Source organism: Fringilla coelebs, assembly GCF_963513975.1.
Source record: "Fringilla coelebs genome assembly, chromosome: 4".
In the NCBI taxonomy this organism is placed as follows: Eukaryota; Metazoa; Chordata; class Aves; order Passeriformes; family Fringillidae; genus Fringilla; species Fringilla coelebs.
In genome coordinates, this window is record NC_140032.1 from 71,451,000 (window position 1) to 71,474,813 (window position 23,814).

Below are 23,814 nucleotides of genomic sequence, written 5' to 3' on the forward strand. Positions count from 1 at the left end.
CTTCACAGGGGGCTCAACACGTGCCTTCAGCAGCACCCACAGGGCTTCCCACACCCAAAAACACCTTGGCCAGTAATATTTCAGAATGCTGAAAGCCAGGCCATAAAATTTCCATCTAGTTAACTAAACAAGCTGCCTGATTTCCAGGAGTAATCCCATTGGAAGCACTTCAGACCACTTAATGAAGGCATCCAAACACATGAAAAAGATGCTTCATTAGGTAAAGCTGCTTGCACTAGGTATGACAAGTTTGTATGTTTGAGCATTACATTTGCAAAGGAATTTGCTTCATTTCCCTGGATAGAGAAGTCTGCAGGAAATTTAACTCCTTTAACACAGGAACACTGCATTGATGTAGCCAAGTAAACTTTGGAGGAGGCACGTGGGGCTCGCCTAAGGAATTGGCTTTGGAAATAGGGAGAAGGCAGCACAAAATTCTTTGTACATAGGATTTTGCAAACTAGGCAATTGAGCCTTCCTGGTTGGACATACCTCACTCCCAAAAACTTGGGCTGCTCTCCAGGGGCTGAAGTCTCCGTCTCCATCTTCAAGCTGTCGATGTGAGCGATGGAGATGACGGTAGCAGCCACGTACCAGGGCAGCCCCATAAAGGAGCAGACAATCATCAGAATGGCCACCCAGAACAAATCCAGATGATATCCAGCACCTTTCTGTCGAGGGAGACAAACAACCTTCAACTTGACTATTCCAAATGCCTCTGGAGCAGGACAGAGGCACACTGGACAGACAGCATTTCCTTCTGCAGCATCCTGGCCAACAGAGCCAAACACCAGAAATACACTGGATCTTGTGAACAGCATAAGGAAACATCTCCCTTGGGACACAACCCCAGGCTGCTTCAGGAGTGCAACAAGAACAGCTGAAGTCTCATTCCCTAGCCAAAGGAGAAAGCTGCCCTTGTTCTTGACTCCTTCTCAAACACCTCTGATCCTCTATTTTTAAATCCTTTCAAGAAATAAAACAGGAATTCCAGCAGTCACAAGTGCCAAGAGAAGAAGAGAAGAAACAAAAGAGCCACCAAGAGAAGAGATCTTCAGAAAAACAGCGGGCAAACCTCTAAGGTTTGCTATTCTAAAACAGATTAACCTTTTTAAAATCCCATTCAGTTTGATGTTATTGGAAAAAAACAAATGATCCAAGCCTAGGATGACCCAGGAGGGAGGCAATCCAGCTTCTCTTGAATAGCCCTCACTGTTTTCCTGACACGTGCGCTGCTTACCTTGGCTGGCTGGTGGCACCCAGCAATACCCTGCAAACACTTCAGCAAGGGATCAGCAGTAAAAACACCTTTTCTCCTACAGCAGCTCTTGTGCATAGAAGTGTTTTTTGGTGTGGAACAACAAGATGGGGCTTGTGAACCCTCAATTCCACAAAATACCACATTCACACCATAAACAAAGGAAGCAGGGAATACATTTTTTACATCAAACAGTACTTTGCTGGAGTGTTTATAACTTTGTTACTAAAAAAGTACAGCCAGTGCTGACAGCAAAACCACACTCCGTGGTTCATAAGCTGCAGAGATGAGGGGCCTCTTCCTCATGAGGGAAGAACAGCAAATATTTTCTTACAATGTTGAAGAAAATGCTTGGTTAGGTGCAAGGGACAGACCTAAAACTGTTTAGCCATCTCTGAGGAACACGAGGGACCAGTATTGAATTTATCTGCCCAGATGCAGGTGGCAAACACGGATGTTTTGAGGGGTTGTTTTTAAACCATCAGCCAGCAGTCATCACTGGGCATAAGAAACCTTTCCCATTCCCTGGTACTTCAAATCTCTCCTCCAGGTTGGGCTCAGGATGGTCTTATATTACACATTTCTTGTCTATTGTTTACAGTGACCACATGAATTGAAACATCCTCTTCTTTTCCAAGCAGAAGCTCCCTTTCCATTTCCAGCAGCTCTCCTGATAACTGATAAAGCAGGTATCTAAATAATGACCCACCACTGCCTGTGTTTCACTCCCACGGGTCAGACCACTTGAAACATGCCCTGTGAGCAGGAAGGGACAATCTTCTTTCACAAGAATTTAATATTTTTCAATAGAACTGACCGTGCAGGGGAACAGAAAAAACCCTACAGGCATGAAAAACTGCCTGTCACTGGTCTGGAAAGTTTGTTTTAAAAACACGACTACATCTTAGGCTGTTACATATCAGCTCTTTAAATAACATCCAAGTGGGGCTATGCCCTTGGTATGTCCCAAATCTCTCCAGCTTATTGCTGGTATTTGACAGCACCGTGCAGCTTTGGCCACAAAGCCACTTTTCCTGCTTAGAAGCAGCAGGCAGTGCCAGGGAATAGGCTCGTGTCCACAAGGGAGGAAGGGGGCAGAGGAAAGGCCCCTGCACGTGCTCCAGGCAAAAAGCACACCCACCTTGAGCTTGTGCTCCTTCCTGTTGACAATGACAGCGGTGATCTGCTGGTCCATGAAGATGAGGATGGTCACCAGCAGGGCAGGGATGGCTGCTGCCAGGTACACCCACCACGGGTTCCCTCCAAAAGGTGGGATAAACCAACCCCTCTCGGGACTGGTTGGCTTTGAAGGGCAAGGAGAAGAAAGCTTGTGTTAGAGGCACAATACAGGGGTGATGACATCCCAAAGCCACATTTGTTCCAGCAATGGAGCTCCAGGGAGACACTTCAGGTTTGTGGCAATTTCATCCCTCCCATTAACACCAGTCAAAGGCTCCAAGTACGGAGTCAGAATTTTGGAGATAGACCAGCCACTTAAAATGATGCTAACCAAAAGCATCCTAACCCCAACCCTCTGAGTAATCAGGCCCTTTCCAGATGCTGACCACACTCCCATTGTGAGGGCAAGTCACTCCGTACAGGGCAGGTGAGAGGGAAAAGGAACCTCTTCCAAAAGCCAGCAAACAAGCTGACAACAACATACCTTGAATTCACTTGGCACAATTAGTTTTGGTGTGTCCACACCAACCAGGGCATCTATTCCACAGAAGATCAAAATGGACAGGATAATGGCAAAGTCACTGATGAGCTTCCGGGCCTGAAAGAGACGCGGAACCATAACCACAGGAGCTAGCACCAAGGAACACTATTTCACCCACGCTTCATGTCCACATGGCAGACCCTGGCAGGACAAGCTCATCCTTTCTTCCCCCACAATTATGGCCACCATCATGTCCAGTGCATTTGCCACACGTGCCTTGGTACTTTACTGTGTTCTCTGAAAGCCTAAATGGAAGCACGGAAACAGCACAAACTTCCACAAATGAGATACTCTGAGGGACTGGCAGAGACTATCCTGTTTGCTGTTCAAGTAATGAGTCAAACTAAGCAGACAGGAAAACAAACCAGGCTTCTCAGCTGAATCCCTAAGACTGCAGCTCTCCTGAAGTCACTGGAATACAAACACTTTGAGCTGCCACTGATCAGACCCCAGAATTTAACCAGACAGGAGCCACTGTGCTAGCCTGGACCTGTGTGAGCTCTCCAGAGCTGCCGATCCTTCCAGGTTTCCCGGGTTTGCATGGTTACAGATAAATTGAGCTGCATTCCAGCCCAGATGGAATTTGTTTCCTTTCTATTAAAAATAAGAGAGGTTCAATTGTAACACAGTGGAACAGTAAACATCCATGCAGGATAAATCCCTGTGTGTCAGGATGCCAGAAACGGGGCAGTCTCAGAGAGAAATGGCTTTGGCTCGCACGCCTGGCCTGGGAGCCTCACCAGGGGACAAAACAAGCAGGTGCACCCGAGACGTGCCTGAAAGCTTGGAAGGGTTGCCTTCAGCACCTTTATAACCCCTGCCACATTACCCTAAGAGGCTACAGCTTCTCTTGGCTCTTCTGCTGCCTTACCTGTGCTCTCCAGATCCACTGGGAGCAATCCCAGGCATACCTCGGATAACCAGATCCAACAACCAGCTGCACTTTTATCCCAACTGCTTCCCTGCAGAGCATCCCTCCCTGTGTGCAGAACAGCAGCTCCAACAGGAAGGCTGAGCTGTGCCCTCTGAAAGACTGATGGGGTGAGAGGAGATACTTACAGTGGTGGGAAAGTAGCGACTGGTCTTGAATTTCTTCAGGGCCATGGAGCAGGTGTAAGTGCCAAAGAAGAGGATGAAAGACATGAGGGTGATGTCAGGGACATAGTCACAGTTGTTGCCCACAAGCTGGCCCCCATACTTCAAGCAGTCCTTGGCTGTCAGAGCTGCCCAGTCAATGGTGCCGTTGGCCTGCAGGAAAAAAGGGAATGTTTCCATGTGGATACTTGGCCCATGGTGGGACAGGAATGGTGACAGAGTATCTGAGAGGAACAGGGAGGCATCACACAGAAGATAAAATCATGAAAGCACAGAAGGGTTTGGGTGAGACCATTTTCCTGCTGGTGTTTGACTAAAAGGGGTTATTACTCTGTGCCTCAGCTTCCTTCCTCCACGCAGGGATGTGATCCATCAAGCTCCACTTTCTCCTCACTATCCAGAGCTCGCCAGCAGAGTGGCACCACAAGACTCTGCAGGCTGTGTGATGCCTGCCTTCCCAAGGGGAACTCACCAGCTCAGTGGAGGGAGAGACCAGCTCATCGTCTGACAGCACCATTGTCCTGTTAAGTAATGAGCTATTAACTGCAAGAGAAAAGAGAAAAGGCAATATGGTGAGCAAGATGCAGAAAACAGTTAGGAAGGAGAGCCAATTCCAATTATTAAATAATTTCTTTACTCTGTCAAGCTGTTTGCCACCTCTTTGCTCCAGGAAAGTGAGTCACAAGTGTTTCAGAGAGACTCAAAAGCCTCAATCATCATTCACTCACAAAACAGAAAGGTTAAGTGAAACATAACCCAAACCCAACTGGGACTATATTTTCAGTTGATGCTAAAAAAAAACCAACAGAAAACCAGACAGACAATATAATATTTCATAGTTTTCTCATATTTTCCTAATGATTTCTGGATTAAATTAAATACCCACAGAGCACTCCTAATGATTAATTTCAAATGCAAGCACAACGCCAAAGATATCTAGAAAAGCAAAACGCGATTCAGTGTCCAGCATAAACACAGTTTTGAACTAAAAGAAAGAAAAAAGAGAGCAAGAAATTGACATCAACAGGATGGGGATAATTTCTTTGAAAGAAGGAGCAGCATTCCCTATGGCTTCTGAAGCATTAGGAATCATGAAATTGAAATTTCATTTAGAAATGCAATCCTTCCTGCAAATGGGCTCGTGGCCCCTGGCCTCATGGCTGACTGAGGTTGTGCATAAATAAACTTTTTTCACGTGGATGTCTGGAGAGCCACAAGTGTTTCAATGGGAAGTGGAGACTTCCAATTGGCACTGATCATTCCCATGCTCCTAGTTTCAAAAAGGAATTGACTCTGCCATTCCAGCAGAGGCAGAAGCAGACTGGCATCCACGTGCTCCCCAAGGTCCTGTGTTTAACGGGGAAGGCAGGCACCCAGCCCCAGGGAACGGCTCCCGACGCCTGAGAGGAGCAGCCAGCAGCTTTTCCTGTTGGACAGGTGTGGCCAGATAACCTGCAGTTTACTCTGGGCACAGATCAAGTTTCTTACTCCCCATTGTTTGTGGGATCCTAGGAGTGTTCTCCACTTCCCCAGTGGTACAGCCAGCGTGTCTCAGTTTGCATTTGGGTTCTGTGACCCTTTGTTTCCAGAGCCACAGGTACACTGGCTCTATCTGCTGCACAGCCCACGCTCCAGAGATAGGCTGCTCTGGGGATACACCTCCCTTCTTGGGAAGGAAGGAATTGTTTGTGCTTTCCCTCTCATCCGTGCAGCCAGGAGGTGGAACCACCCACGTCTGGCTAACACCTTGAATAAACCCAGCTCCTGAAACGGGAGTGGCCTGGGCTCCATGGCAGTGACCTCAGCTGCCCAGCAGTGACCTGGCCGCCACTGCTGCCCCTTCATGGCATCCTCAGAGGAATGCCATTTGGAACAGGGATGCAAGGAGACAGGGGTGCAGAAAGAGCTTCTCCACTGGCCATGATGCTCTCTGGAGGAGTTCCAGCAAGGCCAGCTGTACTGTGACATGTAGGTGTAGAAGAAGGGATTACAGGTGACCTTGCCCCTGTCACAGTTGTACTAATTACCAAAGAAGAGGAACAGCCTTGCCCTTAAGGGGTCACAGCTGTGACTAAAAAAGAAAAGTGTAACAAAAGGGGTGTGCTGGCTGCCCAGGGGTGGACCTTGAAGAGGAGGACCCCTGAGGAAGAAAGGATAACCTCAAAGAACTAGAGGATGGATGAAACAAGGCAAAGAGTTGCTGCTGAACAAGATCTGCGGTGAGGTTAGTGAGGGGCCTGCAGTGAGAGCCTGCTGCTGGAGCCTGCAGTCATACTCCTGCAGAGTCTGCAAACTAATACATGCAGTTGGAGTCGAGCAGGAATTAGCTGCAGTCAGTCTGCCAGGGAAGCCAACAGTAGGACCTTGCAGTAGTCAGAGTCAGGATGGCTCAGTTGTAGAGAGGAATCAACTGGGACCCTTTTAACATTGCTGAACAAGAGTCTGTGTCTCGGCTCACTTCTACCCCTAACGAGAGGTCTGCTGCAACACTGACATTCCACTTGGGATGAAATTTACCTTTCAGCTTCCTGAGACCAAGACAGGGTATCTGAAGCTGACCGATAAGGAAGGAATAATCTACCTATTACCTGGGCTGCAGCACAAGGGAAACAGAGAGCAAAGGCCACCTCCTATCTACAAACTGGAGAGGCAATGAACACGCCCTTACCTGGATCTAGTGGTTTACAGGCACAAGAGTAATGGGTGATATAGTCCACCTTGAACTCGGAGTTGATGGGATAATGATCTGCCAGCTTGATCATCTTCTTGAAAGCATCATAAATGAAGATGAAGCTGATGAGGGAGGAAAACCCTTCTTCGGTGAAGCGGGTGAAGTACTTGACCAGGAAGCTGGCGTCGGTGGCCACGAGAATGAGACACTGGAAGGCTGACCAGAGGCCGATCCAGAGGCGGAACTCCAGGTAGTCAAAGTCATGGTCCCTGCGACAAGACAAGGGTGGCAAGAAAGGAAAACATTGGGTTAGATAAAATCAGGAAGTACAAAGCAGATGTTACATGGAACAAAGCTGAGTCAGGGGAATTTCAATCACAGAATCACCAGGTTGGAAGAGACCTTCCAGATCATCGAGTCCAACCCGGCCCAACACCTCAGCAAGACCACGGCACCAAGTGCCACAACCAGTCTTTTTTAAACACATCCAGGGATGGTGACTCCACCACCCCCCCAGGCAAACCATTCCAATACTTTATCATCCTTTCTGTAAAAAACTTTTGCCTAATATCCAACCTATATTTCCCTTGGTGCAGCTTGAGGCTTCATTGTTTTGGCTTTTGCTCCTCAAATTCCTGCAGCGCTCCTGAAGTACCATGTCCTGCAGATTGGTCCTGGGTGTCAGCAGCATGGAGCACCCGAGGCCAAACACACAGCTGGGTCTGCAGGGCATTCTCAGGGACCTTTTCAGACACTCACACAGAGTCACACTTTAAATGAGTCAGGGCATGGGAAGCTTTTCTACTTTTGCTCCTAGCAGGGAACAGCGTGTTATGAAAATGAACAACCACAAATGCATTACTGAAAAATCAAAGTACTCAGTTCCAATTTCCTCGTTAGAAAGGCCTTTTTTAAAAAGTCCTGCCTCTCTGCTCTGGCAGGTTGTTAGGACAATGGCTTTTACAACTGCCACCTCCTCCTCAGGTTAACAATTACCACCTTCTTTCTTCCAAAACAATACAAAGTGCTTTTCCATCTTGCTTTTTTCCTGCTGCCTGCTGCACCTGGGCTTAGTCATGCTTGCCAGGTGCCAACAGGTGCAGTGTGTCCATTCCTGACTCTCTTCATTGATTCCTGATGAGGGAAGAAAAGAAAGGTGTCCCCCTCTTGCTCCACTGTGCAACTCTCACCCTTTGGTAGCTTCCAGTTTCCCTCCCTGGGATAATCTAACTTTCCAGCCATTTTTTGTAGCCCCCATCCCTCCCTACATGTAGGAACACAAGTCCTGCACAACCTGCCACAATGAGAACACAGACTACAAGGGATTTGGGGTGTGTTCTGTGTAACCTAAAATTATATCCTTGCAAAACACCAGCCAAAGGGTCGCCAGCCCCACGGGTGAAATCATCCATGACACTGCTGATTCCTTTGGGGATTCCAGAGTATCTTCCTTGTATTGCAGATGTGGGAATGGTAAATGAGTACACCTAGCAAAATGGGCTCCCTTTAGCTCTGGGTGTCAGCTGTCAACAACGTGGAGAGAGCGGAACTTCTTCATACCAGTTAAATGGAAAAAAATGCAGGAAATTTCCTTTAAAAGCAGACAAGCTCCCTCGTGGAATTCTGGGGGCTGTTTCTACCTTAGACACCTTTGCTTTCATAAATAATAGTAATTATTTCAAATGACTGCTGGACAAAGTCTTGGGACCCATGGGATTTTGTTAGTGAAGAGAGAGAATCATTTCCATGCTCCCACGGGAGTCAGAGAAGCAGTGACGGGGAGAAGCAGCACACTGCAACTAGAGCAAACTCCTCACGGAGGACTGAAGTGGCCAAGGTTGGTTTTGTTTCAGGAGGCCCCACAGAGGCAGGCAGCCACACACTGGGCACTGCCCTGGGACACTTGTGCCAGGAAAATCCCTGCTGTGATTGCACAGGATCTCAGCACGGAATGAGACGTTTCACTTCGTGCACTAAATGCCCTCCATCCCCACAGCAGGCAGCTCAGCTCATTCCCTGGCTGGGTTTCCTTGGTGTGGGACACTGCTGCCCCCGCCCTCTCCCGCCCTGTACTCACTTGCTGAAATTGAAGAGGAGCCGCTCAAAGACCAGGACGGGCCCTGTGCTGCTCAGGATGGTGAGGGGCTGGCCAGCCAGGAGGCAGAACACGGCGCCGGTGACAGCGGTGCCCAGGAAGCTCTCCAGCACGCCCTGGGGACACAGCACAGGAGTCACCCTCTCTGAGTCCCTGTGCCTGTGAGCAAGGGGACAGCATCCTCTGCCCCCCCTGCAGCTGCCACCAAAATGTTGGTCCCACACAAGACAGAGTTCTTGGGATAACCACACGTGCTGATCCTCCCTTCCGCCCAGGCTGCAGCTCTCCTGACTCGTCAGGGTACTGCAAGAATTGAAACCCAGTCTTGTGTCCCTCTCTCTTTAGAAGACGTGAATTGGTGTTTTCACTGAGGAAAGCAACAGGCTGGCTGCCTCTGGGGGACTTGCAGGGCTGAGCCCAGTAATCCCAGGGCAAGAAACAGCCTTCACACAGCTGATCCCCTCCACTCCTCTTGTATTACTCATGGAGAGGGCCCTCATGGCCAGAGCATCTGCAATCTCTTTTCCCTACGTTCTTCCACGTGTCTATAACTAAGAATAGTGTCTTTTCTTGGAAACAGAAAACTCAGGAGTGAGCTGTGAAGGCAGCTCCTGGGACAGGGAGCAGGGACGGGCCATGCTCAGCGCCTGCCCCAGCAGCAGCCACATCCCTGTTTACAACAAACAAGACACAGACACACAAACTGTGATGTAGGAGCCCCAAAAATACTGCTCTCTGGGGTTTTTTTTGCTACCTGATTGTTAATATTCTTGAGACTTCTGGCCACAATGAAGTGATTCTCAATTTGAACTAGATTTGGAATCAGGTAACATCTCCCGTTCCTCCTGTCATTTAAAGACTGCACCTTGTGCAGAGCAGACAGGCTCTGCTCTGCTACCCCATGACAGTCCAGCGCTGCTCACTGGTGGGAGGCCTCTCCATTCCTGACTTCCATGAGTCTCAGAAAAGGCAAACTGTTTGTAGAGGAGGGAGGGGAGCTGGGCACTGCACAGGCTGCTGGATCTTACTCTAGCCTCTAATTCATCAAAGGGGAGTGCAGGGTTCCAGATATGTGCCCTCATTTCCTATGTTTGACTTAATTAAACCTGCATAAATTAATAATGGAGTCATTATCATTATGAGCTTGATTATTGCTAGGAGATTTGACTGAACTCGACTGGCTGAACTGAATCTATCTAAATACAACCTCCTACCTTTCCTAATATTCCACAAAGCACCTCCAGCACTTTTAATAGAGAATCCCTTCTCTTTAGCCTGAGCTAAGCCATTGATCCAGCCTGTCTGGATATCTGGCTGGTTCTCAGCTTGCGCCCTCCCACTACTACTAAGTTCATCTTTCTGAGGACCTGACATTTCTCTCCTGTGTTACTCATTTTCCTAATCATGTTGGCATTTTCTTTTCACCAGAGAGGCCAAAGCCCAGGTATTGTAAGAATCAAGCAGAGGATTCAGACTTAGCAAACTGAATTGGACTAAAACGGTACAACTGAGAGCAGATCAGAGGAGCCTCTCTCTACAGAAGGAGCAAAGACCTTCTCTGTCTCTTGGGCCTGCTTTTATTCACCACTTAAGGAACTGCTGTACAAGCTGTCAAAGGACAGCACAGCAGCAGTGAAAAAGAGTGAGCAGTGAGAAAGCAGTGAAAACACAGAGCACCTCCATTATTGCACCAAGAATTCCAGCTTTGCCAGCGCCCAAACATTGCTCTGACTGGAGAGCGAAAGGCAAATGCTGGATTTGCTGGTTCTGAAAGCCCTGGCTCACCTGCATGTTCTCTGTAGCATCCCCAAGCAATCCCCCAAAAGTGATGGCATTGGTGACAGTGGCCAGGTAGATGAAGAGGATGGCTGAGAGCGCCTGGATGTTCAAAGCGTCGTAGAAGTCGCTGGCGAAGAACGGTGCTTTCCTCTTGATGTCTTTGATCAGGCCCCCGCAGAACCTGCAGGGACAAGCAAGAGGAGACTCATGCAACACGTCCCACAGTGGAACTCACACGCTAAGCCATCAGAGACACTGCCAGCAATGCAGTATTATCTCAGAGGAGTGAGACCAGCACGTTACAAACAGTCCAATCACAGCTGTGGTGGTCCAGGGCTCTCAGAGAGAATGCTGTAAGGAGAGATAATATCTCAAACTTGTGATGCTGCTGGAAAGGGACAAATTGCAGGACTACAAGCCAGGCTTCTGCTGAAACAGGCCACCACAGTTTGTATTTCAGAAAGCTCATCTGTTGAGTTTTTTTCCCCCAAATATATTAGTTGATGTAATAAAATAGATTAACTCTGGTCTAAGTCCCTGCCTGAATTTCTCCACATAGCAGACACCATGGCTGGGCGAGCCAAACAATCTGCTGCATGGAAAAATGCTTCCAATTAATAACCAGCAAAAGAACTAGGAAGTGAAAACATAAGGAAAACACTTTTGGATGACAGAAGAACTCACTTGCAGACATCCCTTTTTGTATGATCACAGACGAGACAGTACTTAAGTCTTATAAACTCCATGTGGCACTGACACTGCCAGCATAAAAAATGCTTGTTTAGCCTCTTGTTCCCCTGCTCACAGCTCCCCACCTCTGCCAGGACTGCACAGACCCTGTGACAGACAGGCACACACCACCTTCTGACCCCAAATCAGGACACTCCACTTGTACACACCAAGGCAGTGTGAAGACTTTCAGACTTTTCTCCTAGAATTTAGACTAGAACTAAAACTGAAAAAGAAGATTCAGAGGAGGAGGGAGGGCACAAAGCCAGCATGAAGCTCTGTGCAATGATCTTTATATGCTGAGCTCGCTGTTTCATGGCCACCTGAGCTGCATTTCCACTCCAGTGGACTTTACGTGGCACAAAGCAGAGTAATAAAGCAGAGAGTAGGGCCTGGGACACTGTTACCTTCTCTGTTTCTATCCCATAAAAGCCTTTGGCTGTGCAATCCAACTGCAACACTAATGCCCAGAAAAGGGAACATCTCTGCCTTTGGCTAAGGCACCCCTTCAGCAATCCAAACAGATTAACTGAGGCTGGTACCAGCCATGTCTGTGTCCCCTGCAGTTCATCTGACTTCACAGGCAGCACCTACCTGGGCCTTCTGTCCTCCTTAATGGCTCTTTATCATTTCCTGTGCACCTGATCCGTGACCCTCTGCCCTCTGCTGAAGCCGGATGCTCTGAACCCTTCACACAGCCTCACTCTGGGCACAGGAAGGCCCCAGGCCACATTCTGGGGTCCCAGCTCAGCCTGTACAGGCATCACTGGGCTGGGGATGCTTTGGCAAGGGAAGCACAGCCGGGGTGTCACCGACCTGCCCGTGCGCTGCAGCTCCTCGCAGTCGCCGTGGCCGCCGCCGCCGTGGCCGCCGTCGTGGGGCGTGTCGCCGTTCATCTGCAGGTTCTCCCCGCCCGAGTACATGTTCTTCCTAGGCCAGGACACAGCACGTCACCAGGACCAAGAGGAGCCCCAAAGAGCCCAGCCAGCTACCTGCTATGTTATTGTGCGCCCACAACGTCACCTCAAAAGGTACAGACTGCCAGGAACATCCTCCCTCCAGCTACCAAGGGAGGCCGGGAAATACCTCCAGGACTTCCTAAATAGTGACAGCCAGGTGCAGGTCACTGCATACACCGGCACAGGCAGAACACTGCCTCCTCCCACCCCCTCTCCACACCTCATGCCCACTGTCCTTGGCCACAGAGCCCTGCTATTGCCTCTCTCTCCTGCTATTACCTCTTATCCGAAGAAGGGAGAGACTTGGGGGGCTCTATCCTAATGGCTGGATCCCATTCCCCAGGGGGGAGCACAATGACTTCATCCAGAAATTCATCGATGCCCGCGATCAGGTCCTGACGGTCCTTGGCTTTATAGGCAATATCATGGAATACCTGCAAGGAAAAGAGACTCCCTGTGGAAAAAGGTGTGCATTTTCTGTGGCCCTGACTCCAGAAGCAGCTCCTGAGTTCTACAATATCAACTAAATTCCTCCTCCCTGAAAAAGCAACGGGACACGTGGCACAAGGAGGAGTGACCCTCAGAAAGCCCCTTCCTTTGGCTGGATAACAGCAGAGATTCTTTCCTTTTAGGCATATATCTAATTTTAAGGAAGCCATCTATTTCTAACCTTTAAAAATGTTAGTAAAGCAATTATCTATATCTTTACTGCAAAAAAGTTTTCCTCTACACAAGGACTTTTAATTACACTTGGAGAAGACACTTTGACCAAGCCACCTACTTCAATCTATCAAACCCAGATTCATCTTCAACCCTGTGACACAGAACTGATGACAGTATTTACTCAAAAACAACATCAAAAATTGATTTTTGTGAAATGAGGCCTGGTATTAATCATGAAGGACAAATGAGAAAAGGGCGAGGGGAGGAAAAAAGCATTAATGGTGAATTTTATAGGAATCCTCTGGACTTTGTGGAGAGGAGGTGGATCAGTGCATGTGAAAGACAAGCTGTGGCAGGAAGGGACTCAGGGGCTGTGGGAAGCAGCCCACTGAGTGGCAGAAAGCAGCAGAGCTGGGGCAGCTGAGCTGTGATGAAGGAGCCCTTGGAACAAAGGAGCTGTAAATGAATCCTGAAAGCCCAGCCAGGGCAGCAAGGAGGGGCCAGCTGCTCCTGGCTACACATGAACACTGCAGTGCTCAGGACACAGGGCCACACACGGCACCCCATGGGGGAAAGGGGCCGTGGGCATCACCTGCACATCCCTGGCTGTGGGATTCTGGGATGGCAGAAGGGACACAAGGAATAAATTCAACACAAGGGACTCAATTCAACAATTAATTCACAGTTGATATGAAAGAGTGATTGCTAGCAGGAAAATACACAGGGCAGACAGACCCCTCCTAGAGTCACGCTTTTAACAAACACAAAGCCAGAGGAAGTAATTATGTCAACAGATGGAAGATATTAGGACATGAGGAGATAATGTGGGTGTTTCAGCTTGATGTGAATGCTCATTCCTGTTGACCAGGCTGGAGGGAAGGACACTGTTACCTGGGAGACCCATTTCCCACTGGAGATGCCAAGACACCTACCTCATCTGACATCAGCGTGGCAATGGCTCGGCCGATCTCATGATAGGACTTGGCTTTGCCCTTTGGTCCCAGCAGAATGAAGAGAAATCTGACAAAACCAAGAGATTGTTCCCACTTAGGATGGCAAAAGGAACTGCTTATTATTCACAGAACACGTAGACAGAAATCTGATTTGAGGAATTGTGGTCCTTGTTAGAGATCTGGAGGCTGCCAGAGGCCTCAAGCTCACTTTGGACCAGAGGTTGCACCCTGTGGCCCACCATGGCCTGTGCACCACAAGAGCCTGTCCACCTCCATGGGGATTTGTTTCACAGAATCACAGAACAGTTTGTGTTGAAAGGATCCTAAAGGCTATCTACACCCTCTATTAGTCAGGTTCCTCCAAGCCCTGTCCAACCTGGCCTTGGACACTTCATTTTTCACATGATCTCTTTGGGCAGCAACTACATCCAAGTCACTGCTGAAGAGTTTAAAAAACACCACGATTTGAAACCTTTGGAACTGCAAACATACAGATGAAATAACCTCACCAGAAGCACCTAACCCCTTCCAAGGGCTGGATTAAATATTATTTTATCTCCTAACTCAAATATGATGAGGTACTAAGTCAAATGGCTTATGAGGAGTATTATATCCAAACAGGTAAATTCTGTTCAAGAGAATCTAGAGTCCTAAAAGGAAAAAGGCAGCAATTTAGTAGGACAGGATCCATAAATACATATTGATTGGCATTACTACATAACACCTCTTAATCGAGTCCTTCACGAGGCGTTTGAGTGTTTTACTGGAGGTTCACGGGGAGGTGAGTAAGCCACACACACCCAGGTCATGTCCTCTGCTCTCCTCCCACCTCCTGGAACTTTCCCTGCTTTACCAGTTCTTACAAAATAACACTCAAGAAAAACTGTTCCTCAGCCAACTCTTTCCAAACTCCAGGATGCAAATTAGCCAAACATATTAATACAAAAAAAAAGAGGTTCATAACTTCAGGAGCTGCTGCTTGGCATTCCCCTGGTTTTCCAGGAGAACCAGGCGCTTTCACAACCCTCTTCCGCAATAACCCCAACCAGCTGGCTCTTTTCCAGCACAGAGCACCTGAATGCTCCTGCACTACCAAAACACTGCTGGAAACAAGGAGACTGTGGCATTTTCCAAATTCTTTGTCCTAATTCAGCTCAGAACTGCCTTCAGTGGGTAGAATAAAATATCTTCACAGGCCAGACATTACAAACACAAAAACATTAATGCCTTTTAGTGGCTGTAGCATTAATGTGCAGACAGGACTCCATTTGTTCATGCAGAAAAGGCCAATCTTTATTCCTAGGTTATATTTTATAGGATTATCAGAAGGCACTGTGTCAGATCTTATTGGTGGACAATACAGTCACACTTAGTTTATTGGTTAGCACATGGTATTTTGCATGTCTATCAAACTTTTGTATTTATAGTTAGTTTACACATTTCTTCTACTGATTCCCATGAGACAGATGTTATTGTTTATGCAGGTTCTACTTGTTTTTCACTTAAGAATAAGTTGTTAACAAACCTTTCATTCCTAAGATGGCTTTTGCCTGGGAACTTGTAAATGACTCAGCTGCACTTAGAAGAAATGACAGGCCAGCTATTAATTTAACAGAGCAGGCCTGATTTGATGAGTCCTTTCTGTTATAAATCTTCTACCTGTCTACAGCAAGTGGCCTGATCTAGAGTACATGTGCATGGATTTATTATCATTTAGTTAGGAACATTTCCAGCCACAAAAGCCCTCACTCCATGCTGTGCCATACTCCTCCTCTTCCTCTACTGTAGGCCACTCGAGAATTCCTCCCTGCTGTACACAACACATGCTGAGATATCCAATGCCCATTTCTGACACCTAACATTGCTAATAATGCTGCAAGGCAGGGAATGGGACGTTCCACCGAGCTCAAAGTCTCTCAGAATTAGTAACAAAATTGAGAGAAAAATGTTTCTCTCAATGCATTGCTAGAACAGCAACTCCGTAAGGGCTGAAGGCACCTGAACAAAGGGATCTCAGCCAAGTCCTGGAGGAAAAGTGCCTTTGCAGTGAAAAGCCTCCGTTGGGAGGCCAGGGAGCACCAGACTCCTGGATCTGCCCCTCACATCCCCAGTACCTCGGGCAAGTTACTCACTTCATTTGAGACCTGCAGACACCGGCCTTTCCCAGCTCTGCACACCACACTGTGCAAGTCTGTGCAGCTTATCCCCAGAAAACATCTTCTCCTGGCTCATTCCTCATCTTTCTCCCCATCTTCACTGCATTAAACAGCAGCCTTGAACACATGATTGTGCATTGCTCTGATGAAAATACAAAGCCATTCCCAAGCCATGTTGCCAGCTCAGGGCTTCCCCAAATGAGGAGTCCCAAGTACTGTGGGATTAAATTTGATACAAGAAAACCAAAGGCCTTAAAGGTTTTTTTAATGTGACCAGTAAAAAGAAAACTTGGGAAAGGCTGGGATATCTCTGTCCCAACTGCATATCCCTGATGTTTCTATGACTAGCCCCTGTGCTCTGGAGCCAGGCTGGGAGAGCTGGGGGTGATTAGCCTGCAGAAGAGAAGGCTCCAGGCAGAAATCACAGCCCCTTCCTGTGCCTAAAAGGGCTACACGAGAGTTGGAGAGGAACTTGGGACAAGGGTCTGGAGTGAGAGGACAAGGGAGGATGGCTTCCCACTGACACAGGGCAGGGTTAGATGGCATATTGGGAAGAAATTCTTCCCTGTGAGGATGGTGAGGCCCTGGCACAGGTTGCCCAGAGAAGCTGTGGCTGCCCCATCCCTGAAAGTGTCCAAAGCCTGGTTGGACGGGGCCTGGAGCAACCTGGGATAGTGGAAGGTGTGGCAGGGGGTTGAAACAAGATGGGCTTTGAGTTCCCTTGCCTTCCAACTCAATGCATTCCCTGCTCCTCTATCTGCAGTTGCTGAAGAGCAGGAAATGTTCAGCTAACACAGCACCCCAGAGAGAGGGGCTGGACTAACCCTGAGCCAAAACCTGCACATTTAACCCCCTCCTGCCCTACGTAAAGCCAACAAGAGGGGCACACAGGTCCCACTGGCAGTACTGGAGAGCTGGCCCACACCAGTGCTGCAGCCCACAGCACCCCAGTGTCGGCTCCCGCGGTGCTGGAAACCCCGGGAGGCTGCACAGCGCCCAGCTGGCACCGAGTGGCACCTGCATTTTCACCAGGGAATCAACAGCTGAACCAAATAAAAGGAGAGGCCCCACAGGACAGAAGGCTGGGCATGGCAGAGGCTCCAGCATCCTGCAGTCTGCGGGCTCTAAGTGCAGGCCCACGGGTCGTGCCGGCGCGGCACCGGAGATGTTCCATCACAGCTCCTCCTGGCCCTGAGGGGATTTCCTTGATTGAATTTCCTAGGATGCAGCCATGGCAAATGGCTCTTCATCACTCATGAAAGCCACCTAATGAGCCTTCCTGCTTTGATTAGGGCCAGCATTTGCTTTGGAGAACAGCAAATGGATAATACTATTTCCTGGGAAAAGTGCTGGCATGGAAGGACATACTGCCTTGATTATTGCTACTGAGTAATGAGGCTGCCCAGCAACCCTGGATCCAACTTCCTGGCTTCCACCACCACAGCAAACAATACCTCATCTTACAACTGCTGAAAAGAACCTGGAGACATGTTTAAAAAATATCCAGTGGGATTAGAGTTGGAAGCTGAAACACTGAAACACACAGAGGCCAGGAGTGTTGAGGAATGAATAACCTGCTACAGAATGAAGCCCCATCTGGGTCCCCACGCTCCTACCTGAATATCCAGAGTGTACAGACAGCTGGGGATGGGGCTGTAAGAAACCACTTGGTGAAATTCCAAGAAACACAAACACTGCTACTAACACTAAAGAGCAAAGCTAGATGCACTTTCCCCTTTGTTTGGTACACAGAAAGAGGCAAGGATTCCAGTGGCCATCTAACTTCCACTCCATACAAGGGCTGTGACACTGCTATGAATTCACACAGGGTGGCTTAGGCAGGCAGGCATACTCAAGCAGTGACTTCAAATATTTAAGAACACAAGATATATTGCTATTTGTGAGACTGAGATTAATTTGCAACATGAGTCATAATAAATAAAATATTTCTCTGACATTTTTCCTTGAGCCATTATGCATTACAAAGCAACAAGCCCCAGTAGAATTGTGTGTCCAAGTTCACCTGACTTTTTTTTTGCCCCAGGAGGGCCAGAATTGAATTTTCCATTTGATCTGAGCTGAAGAGGAATAATATGTACGCAAAAATGCGCAGAGGGAATCTGGGATCTGTACAGAACGGGCAGGAAAAAAGCCCCAGGACTTAAATTCAATGCTGACAGTGCCCTTTATTGCTGAGTTATTAAGTCAGTGTGTTTGTGGAATGGTTTACTTATAACCAAACTCAGGAGCTGCAAACGATGAAGCGGCTTCAGTGAGTTTTGTTACTTTGCACACCAGTGCTGACGGCTCTGCCTGTCAGGGCGTGGAAGGCACGGAGAACACCTCCTGGCCGGCTGTTCTGGCTGTGCCAGGCGGTGCCTGCCCGGGGCTGGCCGTCCTTACCGTGTGGGAACGGGGACCTCGGTGAGCGCTCCCAGCATGACCGCCTGCTGCAGCCGCACGAAGGCAATGAAGGGGCTCTCCAGGAAATCCACCTCCCCCACCAGCACGTTGGAGGCCTCCGCGTCACGAGGCAGCTTCTTCATGAACTTGTTCTTCAGCTGCAGCGGTGCAAGAGGGAGGAAAAGAACATTAAGTCGCGCTGGGCACTTTGTTCTCATCTCTGCACCTCTGTGCAGTAACTGTGCGTGCCGGTGGACCCTGCAGTCTGGATCCAGCCACGGAGAAATGTCATCACCAGGGAAGGGGAAAACACCCCAGCAGCAGCAGCACCACCACCACTGGGTTCTAAAACTCAGCCTCTGCGAGACGCCTTTGTTTGAACTTCAGCAGCGGCAGAATTCATTTGGAATTGAAGGCTTCTGAAAAGCCTGCCCTCAGCTGGTTCCCAATGGGCCCCCTCTCCCTGGGTGATCTCTGGAGATGCTCTGTGTGTGCCTGGCAAAGGGTGAATGGAGAGGGAGGATGTACTGCCAGGAGCACCAGTGAGAGGGGGGCACTGAACTGGGCTATGAATCCCTGATGAGCTGCATGAGGTGACTCAAGGAAGGAGGAAAACGGAAAAAAATACATGAATTGACAGAACAGGAAGAAAACTGCTGGAACTATCCTACCCCTGCACGCTTCAGTCAGGATTACCACCAGAAGAAACAGTAAATAGGCATCAAGGAATACTGTGGAGGAAGTCTGGAAAAGCCCTACCGGTTCGTGGCAGTGGTAAAAGAATAATGGGAAGATGGCAAATCCACAACAAACATTTTATTTACCTCACCAGGCTGGTTGTGTGGCTGAACAAAGACCATTGAGCAACAGCAGGGCTGGTTTGGACACCTGGCCCAAACCCAGGTGATTCTCTGAGCCAGAACTGACCTGCAGGGTTTCCTATGGCCACCCCACCCCTGAGGCCTAAGGCTCCAGCCCCTTCCCCCTGCCCAGCACAGCAAACCACTGTCACTAATTTTGAAGAGCTGCCATTATAGTGGGTTTTTTAATCTCCAAATGAGTTCTGCAGCACCACTCACCACTTTCTTAAATCATTTATCAGACAGGTAATGAGTGCAGTCAGCACTTAAAATCCATTCTGAACCATTCCCCAAAGAAGCTCTGGAAAGATCTGACTGTCAGCAGCATCCAGGAACAAGGGAGGGACGAAGGAACTTCACTTTCTCCTGCCAAACTGAACATCATTCCACCCCAACCACTAATGTTATGTTAAAAGCCACAGGTCTCCAGCACTGTACTTGCAAAAAGGCACAGAAACCTCAGAATCCCAATTTCCTTAAATGTACTGGAGCACTCGGATCATCAACACCACTCTGGATTGACTGGAAATGGAAGCAGCTCCTGAGTACACACTCCTAAGTAGCACTTAGGGAAGGGTAATTCCCCTGGAGCTTGAACCTGTCTCTGTCTGTTTTTCTGCTCACACGTAGGTTTAGGATCACCTGATCACCTTCCCACAGCTTATCCCTTGAACACCTGCCTCCAGGGGAACCTTCCATGCTCCAGGCTGCTCTGTCACCCAAGGATGCTTTAGAGGGCCGCCGTGGATATGGGGAGAAACTAGGCAGGCCAAACTGCTCTCTGCATCAAGAAAATCAGCAAAAGTAATGGCAACTTCAGTTAACTAAACTTTCTAGAAGCTTTTCCTTTGCTCCAGAAAGGTGGCATTGATTGTACTGGAAGAGTCATTTTCACTGGAGCTCCGTGGAGTGAAAGTACATCACCCAGGCTGACAGACCTCAAAATTGGGAATATCTGCTTGCAAGTGTGGAGATGAGATGTTCCAACAGGAAAAGCAGCAATCACTCCCACAATCAATCACAGGACTGCATTCCCAAGAGTGGGATCCAGCCAGCGCCTCCCTGTCCATGGGTCCCCAGGAAAGGCAGGAGGGCTTCTCTAAACAAGGCCAATTTCTTTTTTAACTCCAGCGCTGGCTTTGGCAGGGATCCCCTGTTGACATGGAAACACTGGGTTGAATACACACTGTCTACACCACAACAAATAAGAAGTGTTTTGTGCCTCCCTCTGACTGACCGCATTCATTCAGAGCCAGGCTCGTCCCACATCCAGGCCCTCTGGAAACACAGATAACACCAGGTCAGGAAACTCCCCTTATATCAACATACATTCCCTTGCTTTATGCTGTTGCATCACCTCAGGAATAGCAGGTCCCTGGGAAAACAGATTTCCTTTCATGTCCCCCTTATTTTACACGTTGAGCACTGAAGGAGTCCTGGTGGTGCAGCCACTTGGAGCTGCCAAGGACATTCTTACAGAGCACAGCCAAAGGATTTCTTGCAGGAGGAGGGACTGGAGTGGGATCAGCAGTAGGAACCTCCCCAGCTTCCTACGGTCTGCCGGCACTATGGCACCAGAGGGGCTGAGAGAGCATCTACCTGACTCTCTTCAGTCACTCTCCTTCACACAAAAGCTGGCAAAAAGAGTTGAAAATGTTTTTTAGATATTAACATGTGGCTGCCCCATCCCTGGAAGTGTCCACAGCCAGGCTGGACAGGGGTTGGAGCAGCCTGGTCTAGTGGAAAGTGGCCCTGTCTATGGCAGGGGGTGGAATAGGATGATATTTAAGATCCCAATCCATTCCGAGATTCTGGGATTCTATGAATATGGTGCTGGTGAAAAATTTGATCCAACAACTTGATGTTCAGGAGCTGGAGGAATTCTCCAGCTGTGAGAAGCATTGGTTTTATGGACACAGCTCCAGCACCATTGGTGTATCTGGCAACAGAGGGCCAGGAGCCCAGGAGAGGGCAGGAAGTCCAGATGCTCGTTTATTAACTGCTATACAGAAAAGAAGAATCAACTGTCCCAAAACGCCACTGCTTGTCTCTCCAGCTGCAAATGGCCAGGCATTAACTGCAGCCAACACCTCCTAAAATATGACAAATGAAGGCAAATCCCTTCTCTGCGCTGCTACCTCAGGAGCAGTGCCCTGCCAAAGCAAACCCAGTGAGAGGGAATACACCTCCTCTTCCCTAATTACCTTTCTAAAATGCCAAGCAAGCCCAAAGCAAAAAACATGACACAAGAGCAAACCCCCAGTCTGTGGGCCCTTACTGAAGCCGTTTCTCATCCGAGCGGTTTGGGTCGGGGCCCTGGTGGCTTCTGCAGGATCCTGAGGCAGCCTCTTTGCCATGCCAGTGCATCCAGCCACCATTGCCATGGCAGAGAGAGCTGGCTGGTGCAAACTGCCTGGTTCAGCAGGCATGAGGAACACCCCCGAGCCAGGCAGAGCTGTCTGGGTCCCTGGCAGCAGGGATGAATCTGGGAGGATTCCCTGACAGATCTCATCTCTGACGTGCATGTGAAACCTGAACCTTTCAACATCCAGAGAAAAGAAGCAGGAAAGCTGCAGGTTAGAGGAGTATGCTGGCCATGAATTCCCTAGATTATTAGTTACACCATTCCAAATAGCACTAAAGGTTGCAGAACTGAATATTAAGGATGTAGGAAGACAGGAAAATCACTGAAGGTACAAAGAAGTTTGGTCAGAGCCTTTTTTCCTCTGAAACACGGGCATGCCATCCTCTAACCATGTAAAACCAGGGACTGACTAAGGATACAGGAAGGCAGTCCTGCTCCACACAGCTGCTATAGACTGACCTCACCCCTGACAGTTCTTACATGCACACAAATAAATAAAACTGGGATGTTCTGTGTCTCCAGCAGACTCCCCCTGGCCTGTATGGCCTCACTAACTCTCCAGCTTCCAGATGGGATGCCCAAATAACAACAGCCAGTCTCCCTGCTGCCAAGGCAAGTGAACCTGCTCCCTTTGCATCTCCTGCTGTGGTAACATGATGGATTATTGCTGTGCCTGCCGTATGGCACACTGAGTCCTGCTCAAGGAAGCTGCCAGGCACCACCACAATGCCACAAACCCAGTCAAGGCAGGACTTTGAGTCGATCAGCCATGAAAACTGAGCTGTAAGGTGATGTCTCAAGGTGCAGGAGGACAAGGCTCCCACTTTGAGCAAAGTAGTTCATCAGCAGGACATGGGCTAATTAACTAAGAGGATTTTTGGAACTCTATACTTAGCAAGAAACAGTTCTCACTACCAAGAGCCAGGCATTATGTACACTGGAAGTTAAGAACTTTGGAGCCTGCTCCCAGCTGCATCTATTAACAGATTTCCCTATCACTGCTACCAAAACATCTATTTTTATACTCAATTGTCCACAAAAGTCCATTATCTGAATTTCCAGAGACAGGAGGGGCAGTGGAGACTGTCTGCACCGATGAGAGCTGCAAAGCTGCAGCAATTCTCAGCCCCAGTTTTGGGCTGGTCTAGCATTAAAACCACAATTACAATGGGATTAAAAATGTCACACAGCAGCTTGTCCAATGACAAAAAGCTATTCAACAATCCTCCTTCTTCCCCAGGTGTGGCTGTGTGTACTAAAGGAAACAGGTATTTTGGAAACACAACCAGTACAGGTGATGCAACATACTACCACACTGCATGACTCTGAGGTCAGTGCAAAACACACTGTTCCCCTTCTCTTTCCATGGAAATGTATTTCTTTAGGCAAATATCAATTTCTTTTTAAAATGTTTAATTAGTCTGAACTCACTATTGTACCTCAATTGTGTTGCTGTGTCCCTTTCAGGATGCACTTACAGAAGACTGTGACCAGCCACTGTTGAAGGATGGGAGTCATCCCCAACTGGCCAGCAAGGCTGCGCTACCCAAACAGTTTTTAAAGTGACTCTCATTTGCATTCAGAATCACCATGGGACTAGGGAATGCTGGAAGATGCAGACAAAAAAAGAGATTCTCCGAAAGAAACAGCCAGGCTTTGAGAATAACCCACTTTTTGAACCCAGACAAAGGTTTTTTGAAACTTGCACAGAGACCTCATTCAGCCACCAGTTTTTCTAAGAGTTGGAATAAAGTTGCTCTTACCCCTCAGAGCCGACAGCCTTGGGAAAGGACGGAAGCACACACAAAGGCAGCCCGTATGCCATACCACAAACATTACCCTCGGCTAAGGGAGAGGTCAAGGCCATGGAGATTTGTCACTGGAGGCCAATTTTAACTCCATTACTGACTGCATTTTGGAGCTGCTCTCCCCCATCACCTGTCAGCACAGCCACCTTCCTGCTGGGACATGCAAGGGGAGGTGGCACCTTTGGAACATGTTTCCCTGAGCGCTCCCGCCCTACCCCATAGCTCCTGTGAACATTCAGCCCAGGGCGCTCCTCCGCAGACCCTTGTAACCCCTCAGCGGGAACAGGATCCAAAATCCAT

General features: G+C 48.5%; 1 protein-coding gene across 6 annotated transcripts in view; it reads right to left on the minus strand.

The window, feature by feature from the left end:
* SLC4A4 (solute carrier family 4 member 4) overlaps positions 1-23,814 on the minus strand; it is a 112,521-nt gene that overhangs the window by 12,310 nt on the left and 76,397 nt on the right. For all 6 annotated transcript variants that reach the window (XM_084204632.1, XM_084204630.1, XM_084204631.1 and 3 more), the window contains 12 exons: positions 18,482-18,639; positions 13,902-13,989; positions 12,586-12,740; positions 12,164-12,277; positions 10,625-10,799; positions 8,822-8,955; positions 6,742-7,013; positions 4,546-4,616; positions 4,038-4,226; positions 2,922-3,035; positions 2,400-2,561; positions 493-671 (listed from right to left, as the gene is read on the minus strand). In XM_084204632.1, the coding sequence (XP_084060758.1) occupies positions 493-671; positions 2,400-2,561; positions 2,922-3,035; positions 4,038-4,226; positions 4,546-4,616; positions 6,742-7,013; positions 8,822-8,955; positions 10,625-10,799; positions 12,164-12,277; positions 12,586-12,740; positions 13,902-13,989; positions 18,482-18,639 (1,811 nt within the window). The remainder of the gene's footprint in view (positions 1-492; positions 672-2,399; positions 2,562-2,921; positions 3,036-4,037; positions 4,227-4,545; positions 4,617-6,741; positions 7,014-8,821; positions 8,956-10,624; positions 10,800-12,163; positions 12,278-12,585; positions 12,741-13,901; positions 13,990-18,481; positions 18,640-23,814) is intronic.